General features: G+C 47.6%; 1 protein-coding gene across 1 annotated transcript in view; it reads right to left on the bottom strand.

Annotated features, from left to right (window-relative positions):
- The window catches only part of PACS1 (phosphofurin acidic cluster sorting protein 1), a 95067-nt gene that overhangs the window by 12890 nt on the left and 68909 nt on the right, over positions 1 to 13268 (bottom strand). Inside the window, exons 5-12 of the mRNA XM_087822007.1 lie at positions 10886 to 11030; positions 10526 to 10617; positions 10355 to 10435; positions 7551 to 7610; positions 6638 to 6798; positions 6229 to 6322; positions 1566 to 1646; positions 136 to 251 (exon numbers count right to left, since the gene is read on the bottom strand). Of these exons, the coding sequence (XP_087678133.1) occupies positions 136 to 251; positions 1566 to 1646; positions 6229 to 6322; positions 6638 to 6798; positions 7551 to 7610; positions 10355 to 10435; positions 10526 to 10617; positions 10886 to 11030 (830 nt within the window). The remainder of the gene's footprint in view (positions 1 to 135; positions 252 to 1565; positions 1647 to 6228; positions 6323 to 6637; positions 6799 to 7550; positions 7611 to 10354; positions 10436 to 10525; positions 10618 to 10885; positions 11031 to 13268) is intronic.

The raw sequence follows: 13268 nt of genomic DNA, 5'->3' as shown, positions 1-13268 counted from the left end.
CCCCTCTGACCCCAAGCCATTGCCAGCCCTCTTCCCCAGGCCGCAAGCCTCTGCTAAGTATGGCTGCAGTGTCGTACCATCTGTTTGGCTTCCTTCATTCTACCCCCCGTTTCAGTTTCTTCCCACCCTGAGTACCTGGGTGAGGCAGAGCCTTGGAGATCTGTTTTGCTGGACTTCATGGGAGTTTTGACTTTCTCTGGCACAACCAGACTCGTGCTCCCCTCTCCAAACATGTCCTGGTCAGTGATCTCCTACCATGGAGTAAAGGAAGCAGCGAGGGTTACCGCTCACTCAGCACCACCAGGAGCCTCGCGGGGTCCTGCGAGGGCCCATCACACCCTGAGGCGAGTCAGTCATCCCTCTTTCTAAAGCTCCTGCCTCACTCAGCGCGAACACTGTCACTGTATGACTGAGTGCGCCGACCGTGCTGGACAGTCTTGCCACTCAGTCTGTCCTCTACATCTACGAACTATCTGTTAACACACAATCCTGAACTGAGGGTCTAGCTTCTCTAGGTGGGAAAGAGAGAGTTTTAATCAGGACATAACATGGTTAAATTTCACCCTGAAACGACCACTGTGCAGTGTGGGCACAGTGGAGAGAGAAAGCTGGGTATTCGGATTACTGGCGAGCACACAGTGCAAGTCGTGGAGAGGGTTTTAAATTAATTTTCAATTAAGCCTGATGCTTCACACACCACGGTCTTTAATGAAGCATCACTTACTATAGGAAACATAAGCCTAAAGTAATTCTTCCTTGGCCTCCCCTCAGCTACCAGGTCTCACTGTGAGGCTGATGCATAGCACAGCCCCAGGTGGTATTTGGTCCAGTTCTCTGCTCCCTCCCACCATGTCTAGCCTCCAGTCCCCCTGCATGAACTGCAGCTGATCCTGTGAGGCCAGGCTCAGGTGTCCTCCCCCAGGCGGAGTCACTCTGTCCCTCCCAGATCTCTACATGGGGTGTGCACGGGTTGGCCTTCCTCCTGCAGGGTTGTATCTCGAAGGCAGAGACATGTTCTCATGTTTGCATCTTCAGTGCTTACCACACACAGTGACCCAGCATATGTGTGTGGAACTCAGTGTTTAATTAAATTGTGCTCCCCAGCCAGTTCATTCCATTCCACTATGGTTTGGCCTGCTCTCCTGGGCAGCTCTAGCATCTCTCAGAGCAAGGAGTTGACGAGAATTCCTTAGAGATTTAATGTGGCTGGCTGGCCATAGTAAGAACAACATGGGAGGAAGAGGTTTTTTTTAGGGGAAGATACTGGTGATCATCTCTCAGAAGTAAATGAGGGTGACAGTGAGAAATTACCCAAATTAGCATTTGACCAGCTATAATTAAAGGGCAGAATGGGGGCATTTCTGGTTTGCTAGTTGGGGAATAACCTGTTCCCCGGGGTAGGGTACACGCCATGGGTAAGGCTTTCAGGAGAAAGAGCACAGGATATCCGCAAGTCCAAATTCAGACAAAATTTCCACAGTGGTCCTAGGGGTCTTTTTGCCTTTATTTCTAAAGATAAAAAAATGATTTTAAACAGCTGAAATGGGAGATTGAGCCACACATACCAGAGTGTCTGTTTCAGTCAAGCTGTCATCTTGATTTTTAATCCAAGCAGATTTGACTTTTTCTAGAGCAGCCAATTCCATCTGTAGAAATTACAATAGTCATCACCAATCTAAACATTACCGTTAGCTCGTTTTCTAGGTACCTAAGAAACTTAAAATATTTCACTTAATCTGAAGACCTAATGCAACCTTTGGCATTTTCATCTTATAAGGAGATTATTTTAGTGAAAACTAAACCTCAGAGGGGGCAGTTATTTTTATAACCATTAAATCAGTAACACAGTGAGACAGGAAACCCAGAGTGCCTGACTCTCACAAGACGTCGCTAGGGAAGAGAAGCTCAGAATTTAGAGGGCTTTGTTATGGGAGCCATAGTCTTGCCCTGGACTCAGTAAAGCCCCTCATCCAGAAGGTTCATTTGGGGCTTCTTCTGCTTGTCAGAAATTGCTGGGGAGGAGGATCTTATAGTTCAGATCTTTGATATTGAGACTAAAGACATCCATAGTAGCCAAATGCTTTTTGCTTGGTACAAACATCTAGAAAAACCTCAAATAATATACCAAGCAAAAAGAAACCCAATGTTAAGCCATTTAGGTGTGAGCTAATTCTCCTTTTGCCCCTAACTCTTATCAGCATTTCTCATAAATATTAAAGATTTATTTTGCAAATACAGATATACAGCCAGAATTTTCATCTTTGCTAATATTGCTTCTGGTTGTGCGAATACCAATGTCAAAGTCATGAGCAGTTAAGAGTTATAGGACTTAGAGAAAAGGTATTTTTTTAAAAAAACACCTGTTACAAGAGTTTATTTGAGCCAAACTGACGACAGTGCTGGGGAGCAAGCTCTCAAATGCTCCAGAGAAAAGGTATTGGCTTCAGTGAATCTCTTTGGTTCTGTTGGGAACCAGGAAGTCAGAAAACATCAAAGATATCCCACTTGCTCTTAAGTACTCAAAGTTCTTCCTCTGACTAATTAAAGAGTATTAAGAAATATCAGACTAATAGGCTCAAGGAGTCACTTGGTCATCTAATGAATAAAGATCACAAATGTAGGCCCCTGTGCCCTGGCCAGGTGGCTCAGCCAGTTGGAGTGTGGTCCCGGGCACCAAAAGGGTCGTGGGTTCGATCCCCAGTCAGGGCCCGATCGATGTTTCTCTCTCTCTGAAATAAATAAGTAAATAAATAAGTAAATAAATAAATTCAAACATATCCTCGGGTGAGGATAAGAAGAAGTAGGTGCCCGAGTCTCGCTCTGAGCCAGGTTTTCCTCATCTCGGCACTGCTGACATAGGTGGCAGATCCCTCCCTAAGGCGGGGCTGTCCTGTGTGCTACAGCTGTTTAGCAGCACCCCTGGCCTCTGCCCACGAGATCCCAGTAGCAGTGCCTTATCCCTACCCTGCCTCTTGTAGTGACAACCAAAAATGTCTGCAGTCATTGCCAAATGTCCCTTGGGAGATAAAAAATCATCCCTGGTTGAGAACCACTGCTCTAAGCCATCTGCAAGACAAATGGAGCATACTTTAAGCAGACCCTGTGACCCCAGATGTCGAGATGGTCTGGCTCAGAGCCACACGCAATCACTGCATCCAGACTGCACAGCTGGGTCGTTTACATATTATGTAACAACCAATGTTAACAGAGCAGAATCCTGGCGAAGTCCTGGCCAGACTTAAGCCTGAAGAGGATTTCACTCAATTTTGGGTCTCAGTGTGACAAATGGTGGGGCAATAATACCATTCTGCTAGAAGGTTTTAAAGTAGCACGCCCTACAGTCAAGCCCTATGACAGCTACAGCTGTTTCCATGGCAAAGCTGCCACACCTGACAAGATCTTTAACTTGGTTTAGGGTTGGAGGGAACATGCTGGCTATTTACTGACTTTTCTGGATGCTCCTGACAACCCCAGTAGGAGAAAACTCCAACTCTTCAAGTTTCTATTCCTGCTCCTATAAATACTAAGGGCTTTTCTCACCTCTGGAGCCTGGGACACCGGCAGTGCAGTAGCCATGCCTGTCTAATTATGTGGCACTGGAGTCTGAAGCACGATGCCCGTGGAGCGATGCTGGCTGCTGCAGAGGGTGCACAGGCTCCTGTGTGTGTTGGGGGGAGTATGGGGAAACATTTTGGGCTATCATTTTCATGAAGTACTAGTCTCTACCACCATTATTTACAATGCCATGGAAATAGCAGTTTTTAGCAGCAGCAGTCTTGGCTGGAGGTCTGCATCTCTTGGCCGTCCTGCCTGCAGCACTGTCAGGACCTATTGCTATCAGCTTACAGGGCCAAATGATGTTGCTTCTGTGTGCTCAAGTCTTCGGAAAACTTAACAACTGTAATAATTTGTATTGGCAGAAATTCCTTCTGGTTTTTGTGATAAACTAAATCCTCTAAAGTTTGGGGAACAAAAGGAAAGATTAAGAAAAATAAATGAATCACAATGCTAGGAAATCAGGGAGTGAGGATAAGAGGGGCAGCACATGCAGGCCTGCCTACGGATCACAATCTCAGTATTTTTTCTTAATACATTCAGAAGTTTTCTGTGTAAGAGTACAGCCTCATTCTGTAGCTCTTTCCCAAAGTGCCTTTCACACGAAAGAATTCCAAAGTTCCACACCCACACCAAGACATATGGGGTTCTTCAAAATAGAAATTTCACAGAATCAGCAAAGAGAGTTTGAAATCTGGCCAAGGAAACCAGAATTTGAAGGACTCACTAAAAAGACATCTAGAGCCTATCAGTTGCAGTATTTCAATCCGTCCATCAACCAAACACCATGCTAGAGGTTTTATCTGCATCCTCTTATTTTATGTTCACACTGCCTTGTAAGGCAAGTGCTTTACACAGCTATACTGACGAGGAATGAAGTGTGGTAACTGCCCAAGTACAGTTAGTGGACTAATGAAGTCAGGATTCAAACTCAAGAAGTCTGACTCCAGATGTATGCTCTCAACCCAGTCCTACCCTGCCCCAGATAAATGTTTTGCCTAAAGAAGGACCCTTAGGCCATTACAGTGTAAAGACTGATACTCAATTGACTTTTGAGCAAACTAGGCTCCTATGCCAACACCTTTTCCTTACAAATAAGGCACCTGAGGCTCAGTGTTAAAGAGGTTTTTCTCTCTAAATTTTGTAAGCCACATAATGACTAAAGCAAAGCCTATACACAAATTGTATCAAACCAGAAACTCCTTCATTAGCATAAGAGTTCTCTCACTGACTGTATACCAACAATCTCTAGCATTGACTGAGCAGTTGCCCTGTCAGGTGCTATGCTAGTGCTTCAGGCTACTGCCTCAGTTAATCATTTAATTGCATTTTGTTATAGCAGGGCCACATTCCGCATTCTTAGGACACTGAAATGCGCTTCACTCGGCAGGTCCCAGGTTTCTCTCTAGAACAGTCATCCCTTATATTTATATTTAAGATGGCTCTAGCAGCCAAGGATCTGTTCACAGGGGCAGTGGTGATTCAGCAGGGCCACTCCACAGCCCCGGGAGAAAGAGCAGTCACATCCTAAACATAAATAGTAAAGTGAAGCCTCCTCAGCTCCAGATCACATGAGCCTGGGCTGGAGAGTTGCAGAGGGCACAGGGTCTGCAAGTGGCAGGTCCCAGGTTTTTCTGGGACCAGATTCTTGGTGCCTGCTGCACCATTTCCTCACTAGTGCCACCTGGTGTCACCGTTCTAGGGCTGGCCAGTGCCTGCTCTGAATTCACCAAGAAGAGGGATTAGGTGGAAGACAGCCCCACCTGGTGGCAGCAGGCAGTAAGGCAGCCCACCAGCTGCCCCAACAGCTGCCTGATGGTTTGCAGACATTTGGGACAGGTGGCAGCCCTTCCACAGACAGCGCTTTTCAGGGGATGGGGCACCTCACATGCTTCATACTACTTCCCAACAAATAATACCTATTTGCAGGATGAATTTTGTATTCGCTCTCTTAAAGCGGCAAGAATAGGAGGACTTAAAGGATTCAGTCTCTTTAAGACATTGCGCTTTTAAAACTCATGCACGTCTTCTTGCCTTTAGTCATAAATGAGGGGAAGAAGAGCTTCCCAGGGCCTGAGGAAGGTACAGCATCAGCCCGCGTTCCTGCTGGGAAGACCTTCCCAAGCAAGGTGAGAGCAGGTCCAGGGTGACGTCGGCCTTCTGGGTGCTATGGCAGTCAGCTCCTTTCTCCTCTTGCTCACCATGCAGAACGGAAACCTGCCCACTAAATTCTAAATTATTTGAGGGCACTGCCCCTCTATGAATAAACCTACATATGTTCAGTGTTTCCTGAACAGACCTGTGGGCTTCCTGCCCCCTTTGCACCTGTTCTTTCCCCAGCCTGGATACCAAGTTGCTTACCACTAGCTGGATGCCATACTCCCAGCAACCACGTGACGGATACTGAGGGAGAGAGGCCATGAGGCACTGTGTGCTCTGGGAGGGAAGGCTCCAAGCCATGGTGGGATCAGACCAAAAACAACACCCAACCAGCCACAGTAATGCTCTCAGAGAACTGTTCCCAGTAGGACTGAGATGAGGACCGAGGTGGAAACAAGACGAGATTGCTCTTCTGAGGTCACAAAATGAGCCAGGAGCGGAGGGCCCAGAATGTTAAGCTCCAACACTTCCCAGGCCCCTCTCCCCTAACCCACAGCCATTGGTCTTGCTCACAGGGCTGGTGGTGTCCTTGCCGAGGCTGCCCTTGCTGTTGAGGCTGCCAATCTCCGTCTGTGAGCTGGACTGCGACATCCCCTCAAAGAAGGGCCTGCAGGGAGGAAGCACAGCCAGGGTCAGTGGCCACTAGGGCCCAGAACAGCTGCTCCTGGGGAGCTAGGAGAGCTGGTGGTCAAGAAAGATCAATGACCTGGCTTCAAGGACAACTGGTGAGGAAGGACACAGCAGAGGCTGGACAAGTAGGGACCTGGACTGAAGGAGAGTCCTATCAGGACTTTCATCAGTTAGAGGCAAAAAGAATGATCTTTATCTAGATAGCTGGAGGTTCAACAAGAATGAAGAACCAAGATTTCCTGGTAATGGGGGAAGTGAGGGAGGGATCTAGGAAGGAGAGGTTGGGCCTCACTTGAGCTTCGGCTTTGGAGTGCTAAGGATGCTCTCGGTCTCCTCCATTTCAGGGCCACTGTCACTGGGGTTGTACATCTCCAGACTGTCATACAGTTCATCCAAGTCCTCCTCTACCTCGCGGATCTGCTCCCGGGACACATGTTCTAGCCCAAAGCCCACCTAAAGAGGGGAAAAAAATCTTTGAGTTTGGGGTAACCCCTATTAACAATTATGGTAGACGTGCAACTCCTTTCTCCTAGACAGGTACCTCTGACTTCCCTAACTAGTCCCCATTAAGGGACATGCAACAGCTTCACACTCATCGGGGTAGTCTTGATGGCCCTGCTGTGATCCAACCCTGAGAGCAGGGCTGCAAGGAGGCCACCTTCCCCCTTCAGTGCCTCTTAACACTCCATGCTATGGACCTTGTGTCAGGAAGAAAAGTGGAAGTGCTTTTCTCTCGGCACAACAAAACCCAGAAGTCGGTCACCCAGTGACAACCGTCACCAGGCCAGCCAGAGCCCAAGGAGAGACAGCTCCTCTATTAATGGCCAATTCTTGGTTACTCAAGTTTGAGCACTGAGGACACTCGCACCTCACGGGGTGTTGCTCATGTCCCCCTTGGAATGGGAGGAAAAGGGACCCTACAATGACAACTGGATTTGTTTTGGATCCCTCATACCACAGGTTGGGTATTAAGCAATGGCAGGTGTAAGTCTGCCACCCCATTCTCCAAATACTGAGAGGCCTCGGGGGCTACATGTGAAGCCTTTCTTTCTCTTGTAAAGTAGCCTAAAGCCCTTCTTTAGCTACTTTCTCGCTTGGGGGTCCCGGAATCTTGACTCACAGTGACAACAAAGGGTGCACCCCAGGAATGAGGTGCAACTCAGGGAAATCTACTCACCATTGACCTTGAGAGTAAGGGGTCATACCTCATCTGAAACTTTAAACCGCTTCAGGAGGGCCACAAACTTCTGTTTGATGTTAGGTTGCTGTAGGGACAAATTGCACAACAGTTCTCACACCCACCCACATGTGGACAGTGATCAGTTCAAGTCCACAGAGGGATCGAGAGCCCACTTTTGTGAGGGTCTGTGGGAGGACACACAGGTGGGAAAAGCCAGTTTCTACCTTCTGGCACTTAAAACCTGTGAGGGAAGACAGGCACACGCGTGACTAACCCCAGTGTCCAGCACGGGTTCCTGGTGCTGGGGGCAGAGGAGCAAGGAGGGGGTCTCCTGGGTCCCCAGGCCCCTGCACCACGCTTACCCTGGTAAGATCTACACATGCACCTGCAGCTCGTTACTTTCCCGTCCCTCAGATCCCCGGTGCTGACTGCTGACTCCACCTGCATGTACACATCGCCTCAAACTCAGCATTTCCAACATGGAACTCAGCGTCTTAGTCCCGTCCTGGTTACTGACGTCGTCACCATCTGCCCAATCGCCCACGTCTAAACCTGGAGGCTCTCCCCTTTCCTTTCTGCCCACAGCACTATGTTCCTTAACTCTCTCCACCTGTAACACCACCGCTTTCGTCCAGGCCTCTCTCCTCGCCCTGGGATCACGGCATCGGCCTTCAGCTGGCACATCCTACCCACCCATGTCCAGCCATTGTCCAGTCTGCCCCTTCAAATCCAGTGACCATTCCAAATGCAGATCTAACCATGTTACTCTCCAACCTAGAATCTTAGTGGGCCCATACCACCTAGAGAACAGAGACTGTCAGACCAGTGTCTGCCTGAGGGCTAGTTCTGCCTGTCTCCAGTCTCATCTCACCAGTCAACCCCTCAACCCCATGTTTAAGTGGAAACTGACTGCTTACAATCCTGTGAAGAGCTGCACGTAGCTGTGCACCTTGGGGCCTCTCTACTAGTATCTTCTACCTTTTACTGAAAACTCCCCCAGACCCACTTGGCAAAGTTCTGTTTATCCTTAGAAACCCACTTCTCATCACCTTAGCCCCGAAGCTCCGAAGCTCTCTAGAAACTCCTGCTCAGAGTCAGTCATGGTCCCCTTAGGCCACCTCTATCCCTTACACAAAGCTCTATCTTCTAGCACTCGTACCACTGTGCTGTTCAGATGTGTTTGCATCACTAGACACTGTGAGCTCCTGGATGCCATGGACTGGCCCTTCCTTATCTTTATGTCTCCAACTGTGGGCACAATGCCTACCTTGTGGCCAGAAGTACTTCCTCCCTAGATGACAAGAGTCACTGTTTGAGGATGGAAAAGACCAACTTGCAAGAAAGACTGAGCTCTGCCTTCAAGAAAGGGCAGGGCTTCCAAAGGTGGAAAGGTCATTCACAGCAGGTAAAACACAAGGTCACAGTGACAGAAGCATAAGACGTATTCAGAGAACAGCAGGTCGATTCGTGTCTAGAATAAATATTCTTGGTCGGGGGAGATAAAACATGCACAGAAGGAGACAGAAACTAAAGAATAATTACTAAGTCTCTGGAAATCTGATTGGAAAGGCCTGTAGCTAATAACAAAGCCTTTGGGAGAGGGGACAGTATTAACAGAAGCACTGAACGGGGGAATAGGAGCCTTGTGAGGGCGGAAAGCTATGAGACCACAGGAAGAGGTGGTTTCTAAAGCTCTGGGGGGCACCCTGTGGGGTGAAAATGGGGCCTCTATGGTTACAGAGCAGGAAAAGGAAAAACCCAGCACAAGGAACTACAACAAGGAGCGTTCCCCTAACCTCTCCCCTCTCTCAGAGGGCAATGGCTCTGGTGACATGCCCTACCCAGGCTACTTCGGAGAGCCAATCAAGGATCAGACACCCGAGGAGGAGACAGTTCTTGCCCTTTCTAATCATTATTCAGTGGGGGAACCAAGGCCACAGTCTTGAGGACTCACACTGAAGCCCAGTGGAACCTCAGGATTGGAGGTGACAGCATGGTCTCATGGTGGAATGGCAGGCTCTAATACAATAACACAGCTGGAAGGTCTGGCCCCAGTTATGTTACTCCTGAAGGAGAGGGAACCTCTCCTCTTGGGGCCCCTCGACTGGCTCTGCACTATGGAGAGTCAGGAAGACTCTGGAGGAAAATGAGAATGAAATTCTCTTCTGAAAAACTCCCAACACTCCTGCATCTCCCATTTGAGCACATGAACTCCAGAATCAGTCGAAGTTAACCTAGAAATCCAGCTGTAAAGTGTCTCAGGACTCTAATTTCACCCCAAGTAGGGACTCCTGAGGAAATCTTATGCAGGACACATCCAATCCAAAGGCATTTGTCTCCAAGACTATGAACACATTAATGCAGGGACCGTATCTAATGCAATTAAACCTATCAAACCCACAGTCCCAAGCACTAGCCTATTGTTTTTGGGTAAATCTGATAAATTACTAAAAACCAGATTCTCCTAGAGAGGACTGGCTTTTTTTCATGAAGTGGACAGTACATAATGTGAAGTCATCCCCTGGAGAGGGGAGGTGGGTGTCTGAGGTGCTCTGTTCCTTGAGGAAGCATTACCTGCTCCAAGGTCTCAAACAATGGTTCTCAACCTTGTTCTATCCTAAGACAACCTGAAGAACATATCAGTAACGCTAGTTCTTTACAGCTCTGGTTCTTAATTAGGTGGCAGTGGAAGACAAGGTACACAGGGTGTACCAGACCTCGAGAGGATGGTCATGTGCAGGCTTTAAAACCTTGAGCAGACCACTCCCACCTCCACCGCCCCAAACTGGAAGTCTCAGCTCACACATTCCCCAGACCTTAGAGCCTCACCCTTGTGATGGCGGAGGCTGAGGTGAGTTTCCTCCGGGTCTTCTTCACTTTCCGTAGATCCTCATCTTCATAGAACAGGTCCTAGGTGGGGAGGGGGCAGAATGAGGCTGGGAAGTCACAGGAGGTCTGGCCTTGCTTCTCAGACACTTTATGTGAGGGCTGTGGAGTTACCTGCCCGTGCAGCGGGTCATCACTGCCTTCCTGTTCTGATGAGAAACTCTCCTCCTCTTCCTCAGAGTAATTGTCAATATCAGGAGAACGATCTGGAAATAGACACCTCAGTAAGATGACCTTGCAATGGGAAGGTCTGGCCCACGAGACTGGCCGAAACCATGGCTCTCCCCAGTGGAAACACGGCAAGGGTGGAGGAGAGCCACGGCCATGGTAGACCACGTTAGATTTTCAGGGATCTCGAAACTTCTCCTTCCTAGGGACATTTTAGGCACTATCTCATTCAATTTTCCCACATGGACATCAGGTGATGGGCTCCTTCTTGACCTGCAGGACCTCCAGACACTACAAACGTCTTACCGGACAGCTTGGATTTGATTCCTTCATGGTCAATGGGCTGGCTGGACAGGGAGTAGATTTTTATCTCTGCCACAGGCACAGAGACGTCCTTCACGTTGCTGTGTAGGCCCAGCACCAGAGCGCCTTCGTTTGGGTGCTGCATCACCTAAGATCACAGAGCGGCCGTGGAGACGTCTTACTGCACAGAGGCCCACAGAGCTCTCTGTTTCCACAAACCCAAGAGGATAGGCAAGCCAACAGGAAGGGCATTCTGCTAGTACATCTCCTTCCTCACTACCTTCCAATCCATGGCTACTATCCTGTTGCTGTCCAGGGCTTACTTTAAAACTGTCTCGGGAAGTGCCAGCCACTGGTCAGGCCATGTGCTTAGAGATAAAAACAAAGGCCTGAGACTAAAAATGACTGCCAATCCCTAGGACATTTTAGCTTCGCAGAGAAACTAGCTCTCTAGGTGGGTGGGGTGGCCTGCAGACTGTGGTCACCTGTGCTCACCTCACGGTGAAGAAAAGGACCTACAGTGCAGGAAAAAAATGAAAGGGCTTGACGCAGTTAGGAAAGTGGCTCCACGCACCTGCATGCCCCCGTCCCTCACGCTGATGCCAACCTGAAGAGGACAGGAAGGTGGGAAGGACTATCCCACACATTCTGTTCATCAGGCGACAATTTTCCCTACTGAATGCACTAAAGTACCGAAATGAGTTTTAGAACTGATGTGTGGTCCCCTCTGTTTCCCCTTTGTCAGGGCTGAGGGGGTCTACCTGACATGGGGGGAACTGCACACACCAAGGATCATGGGAGCCTGCTTCCTACGGCTGGAGCAGGGAATCAGAAGTACGGAAAGGCTAGACTTAGCCCTAAGGTACTGGGTTGGAACAGACTGGAATGTGAGCTCATGATCAGACATGTAAATACAGATGTGGAAATAGCCACGACGTGGATGGATACAAATGTGCATATGGATACGTGCACATGTATTTCCTGGTTCTCCCTAGGAGCGGTGATACCCCAGCTGGGAAAATGAGCACTCCTAGTACCCAGATCTTGGTCTCTAAATACCACATTCCACTAATAGGAACCAGGGCTCTACAGAGAATCAGTTCATTCCAAGACTGGGTCAGAAAACATAGAAGATGAGCCTAACACTTTGCATCAGAAAGTAAAGAAGTATGTGAAGAATGAGACAGGATACAGAAGCCAGCAAGAAGGGGCTCCCACCCACTGGCCAAGTTTGAGATAATTTGAGCATCAAAGTAAATAATGATAGTAGCAGATTATCCACACGTCCATAACTGATTCAAATAAATGAATCCATGAATAAACAGGGAAGAAGAGAAAGCTCTATTTTATAACAGAGGGCCAACTAACAACATAGGAGGAATGGTGGGATTAGAAACTCATGTCCGCAAGCATCAAAGTAGTAACTGATCCAGGTAAGAATCACAGATGCTCAAACTAGTTGGTGAAAATATGAGGAAAAAGATTGTTACATAGTTGCAAAACATTTCCCTAGAAAATATTTTTTTCATTGGTAAATACAAAATATTTACTAGCTTTATATTGGAAATCCTGGCAGACACCATTTTAATCAAAAGATAAAAGTTACCCCACCAGTAATGGGACAAATCAACGAGAACACAGCATTACTTCTGTGGTAATTCTGCCAAAAATACATCAGCTGAACCTAATCTTTAGAAAGCATCAGACAAACCCAAATGAGGAGCATTCCATTAAGTAACCAGCCCATATTCTTAAAAATATCAAGGGCATGAAAGACAAGGAAAATCTGAGGGACTGTTGTAGGTTGAAGAAGACTAAAGAGACAGACAACTAAATGTAACACGTAATCTTAGGTTAAATCCTGAGCCCAGAATGGATATTACTGAAGCACTGAGCACCATGCGAATGGGGACTGCGGGTTAGATGGTAATCTTGTATCAGTGTTACTGTTCTGATCTTAGTGCAGGTGTGGTGTCCATATAATTTGGGAAATTAACATAGTTCAGTATTAATGTGCAATGGGGTATCATGTCCGCAACTTACTCTCAATGGCTTAGAAAAGAAAAAGTGTGTGAATGAAAAGTAAGGCAAATGCAGTAATATGTTAACACTGAAGAATCTGGGTGAAGGGCATATGGGAATTTCTTATACTATTCTTACTTTTCTGTAAGTTTGAATTTTTTTTTAAAAGTTAAAGAAAAAACTTTTTGTGTGGGAGAAACTACTTGAAAAAAGAGGTATATCCTCAATTCCCAATATAAGATTTAACTTATAAAATAAAACACCCCGCCAGCAGGCTGGGAAAATCACTCGCTGGGCTTCCGTGGCTGGGCATGGTCTCTCGGACTCTGATTTAAAGGCCAACAGTCTGGAGACTGTGCTCCTC

Source organism: Miniopterus natalensis, chromosome 11, assembly GCF_054644295.1.
Source record: "Miniopterus natalensis isolate mMinNat1 chromosome 11, mMinNat1.hap1, whole genome shotgun sequence".
NCBI lineage: Eukaryota > Metazoa > Chordata > Mammalia > Chiroptera > Miniopteridae > Miniopterus > Miniopterus natalensis.
This window is presented reverse-complemented; position numbering and strand designations above follow the sequence as displayed.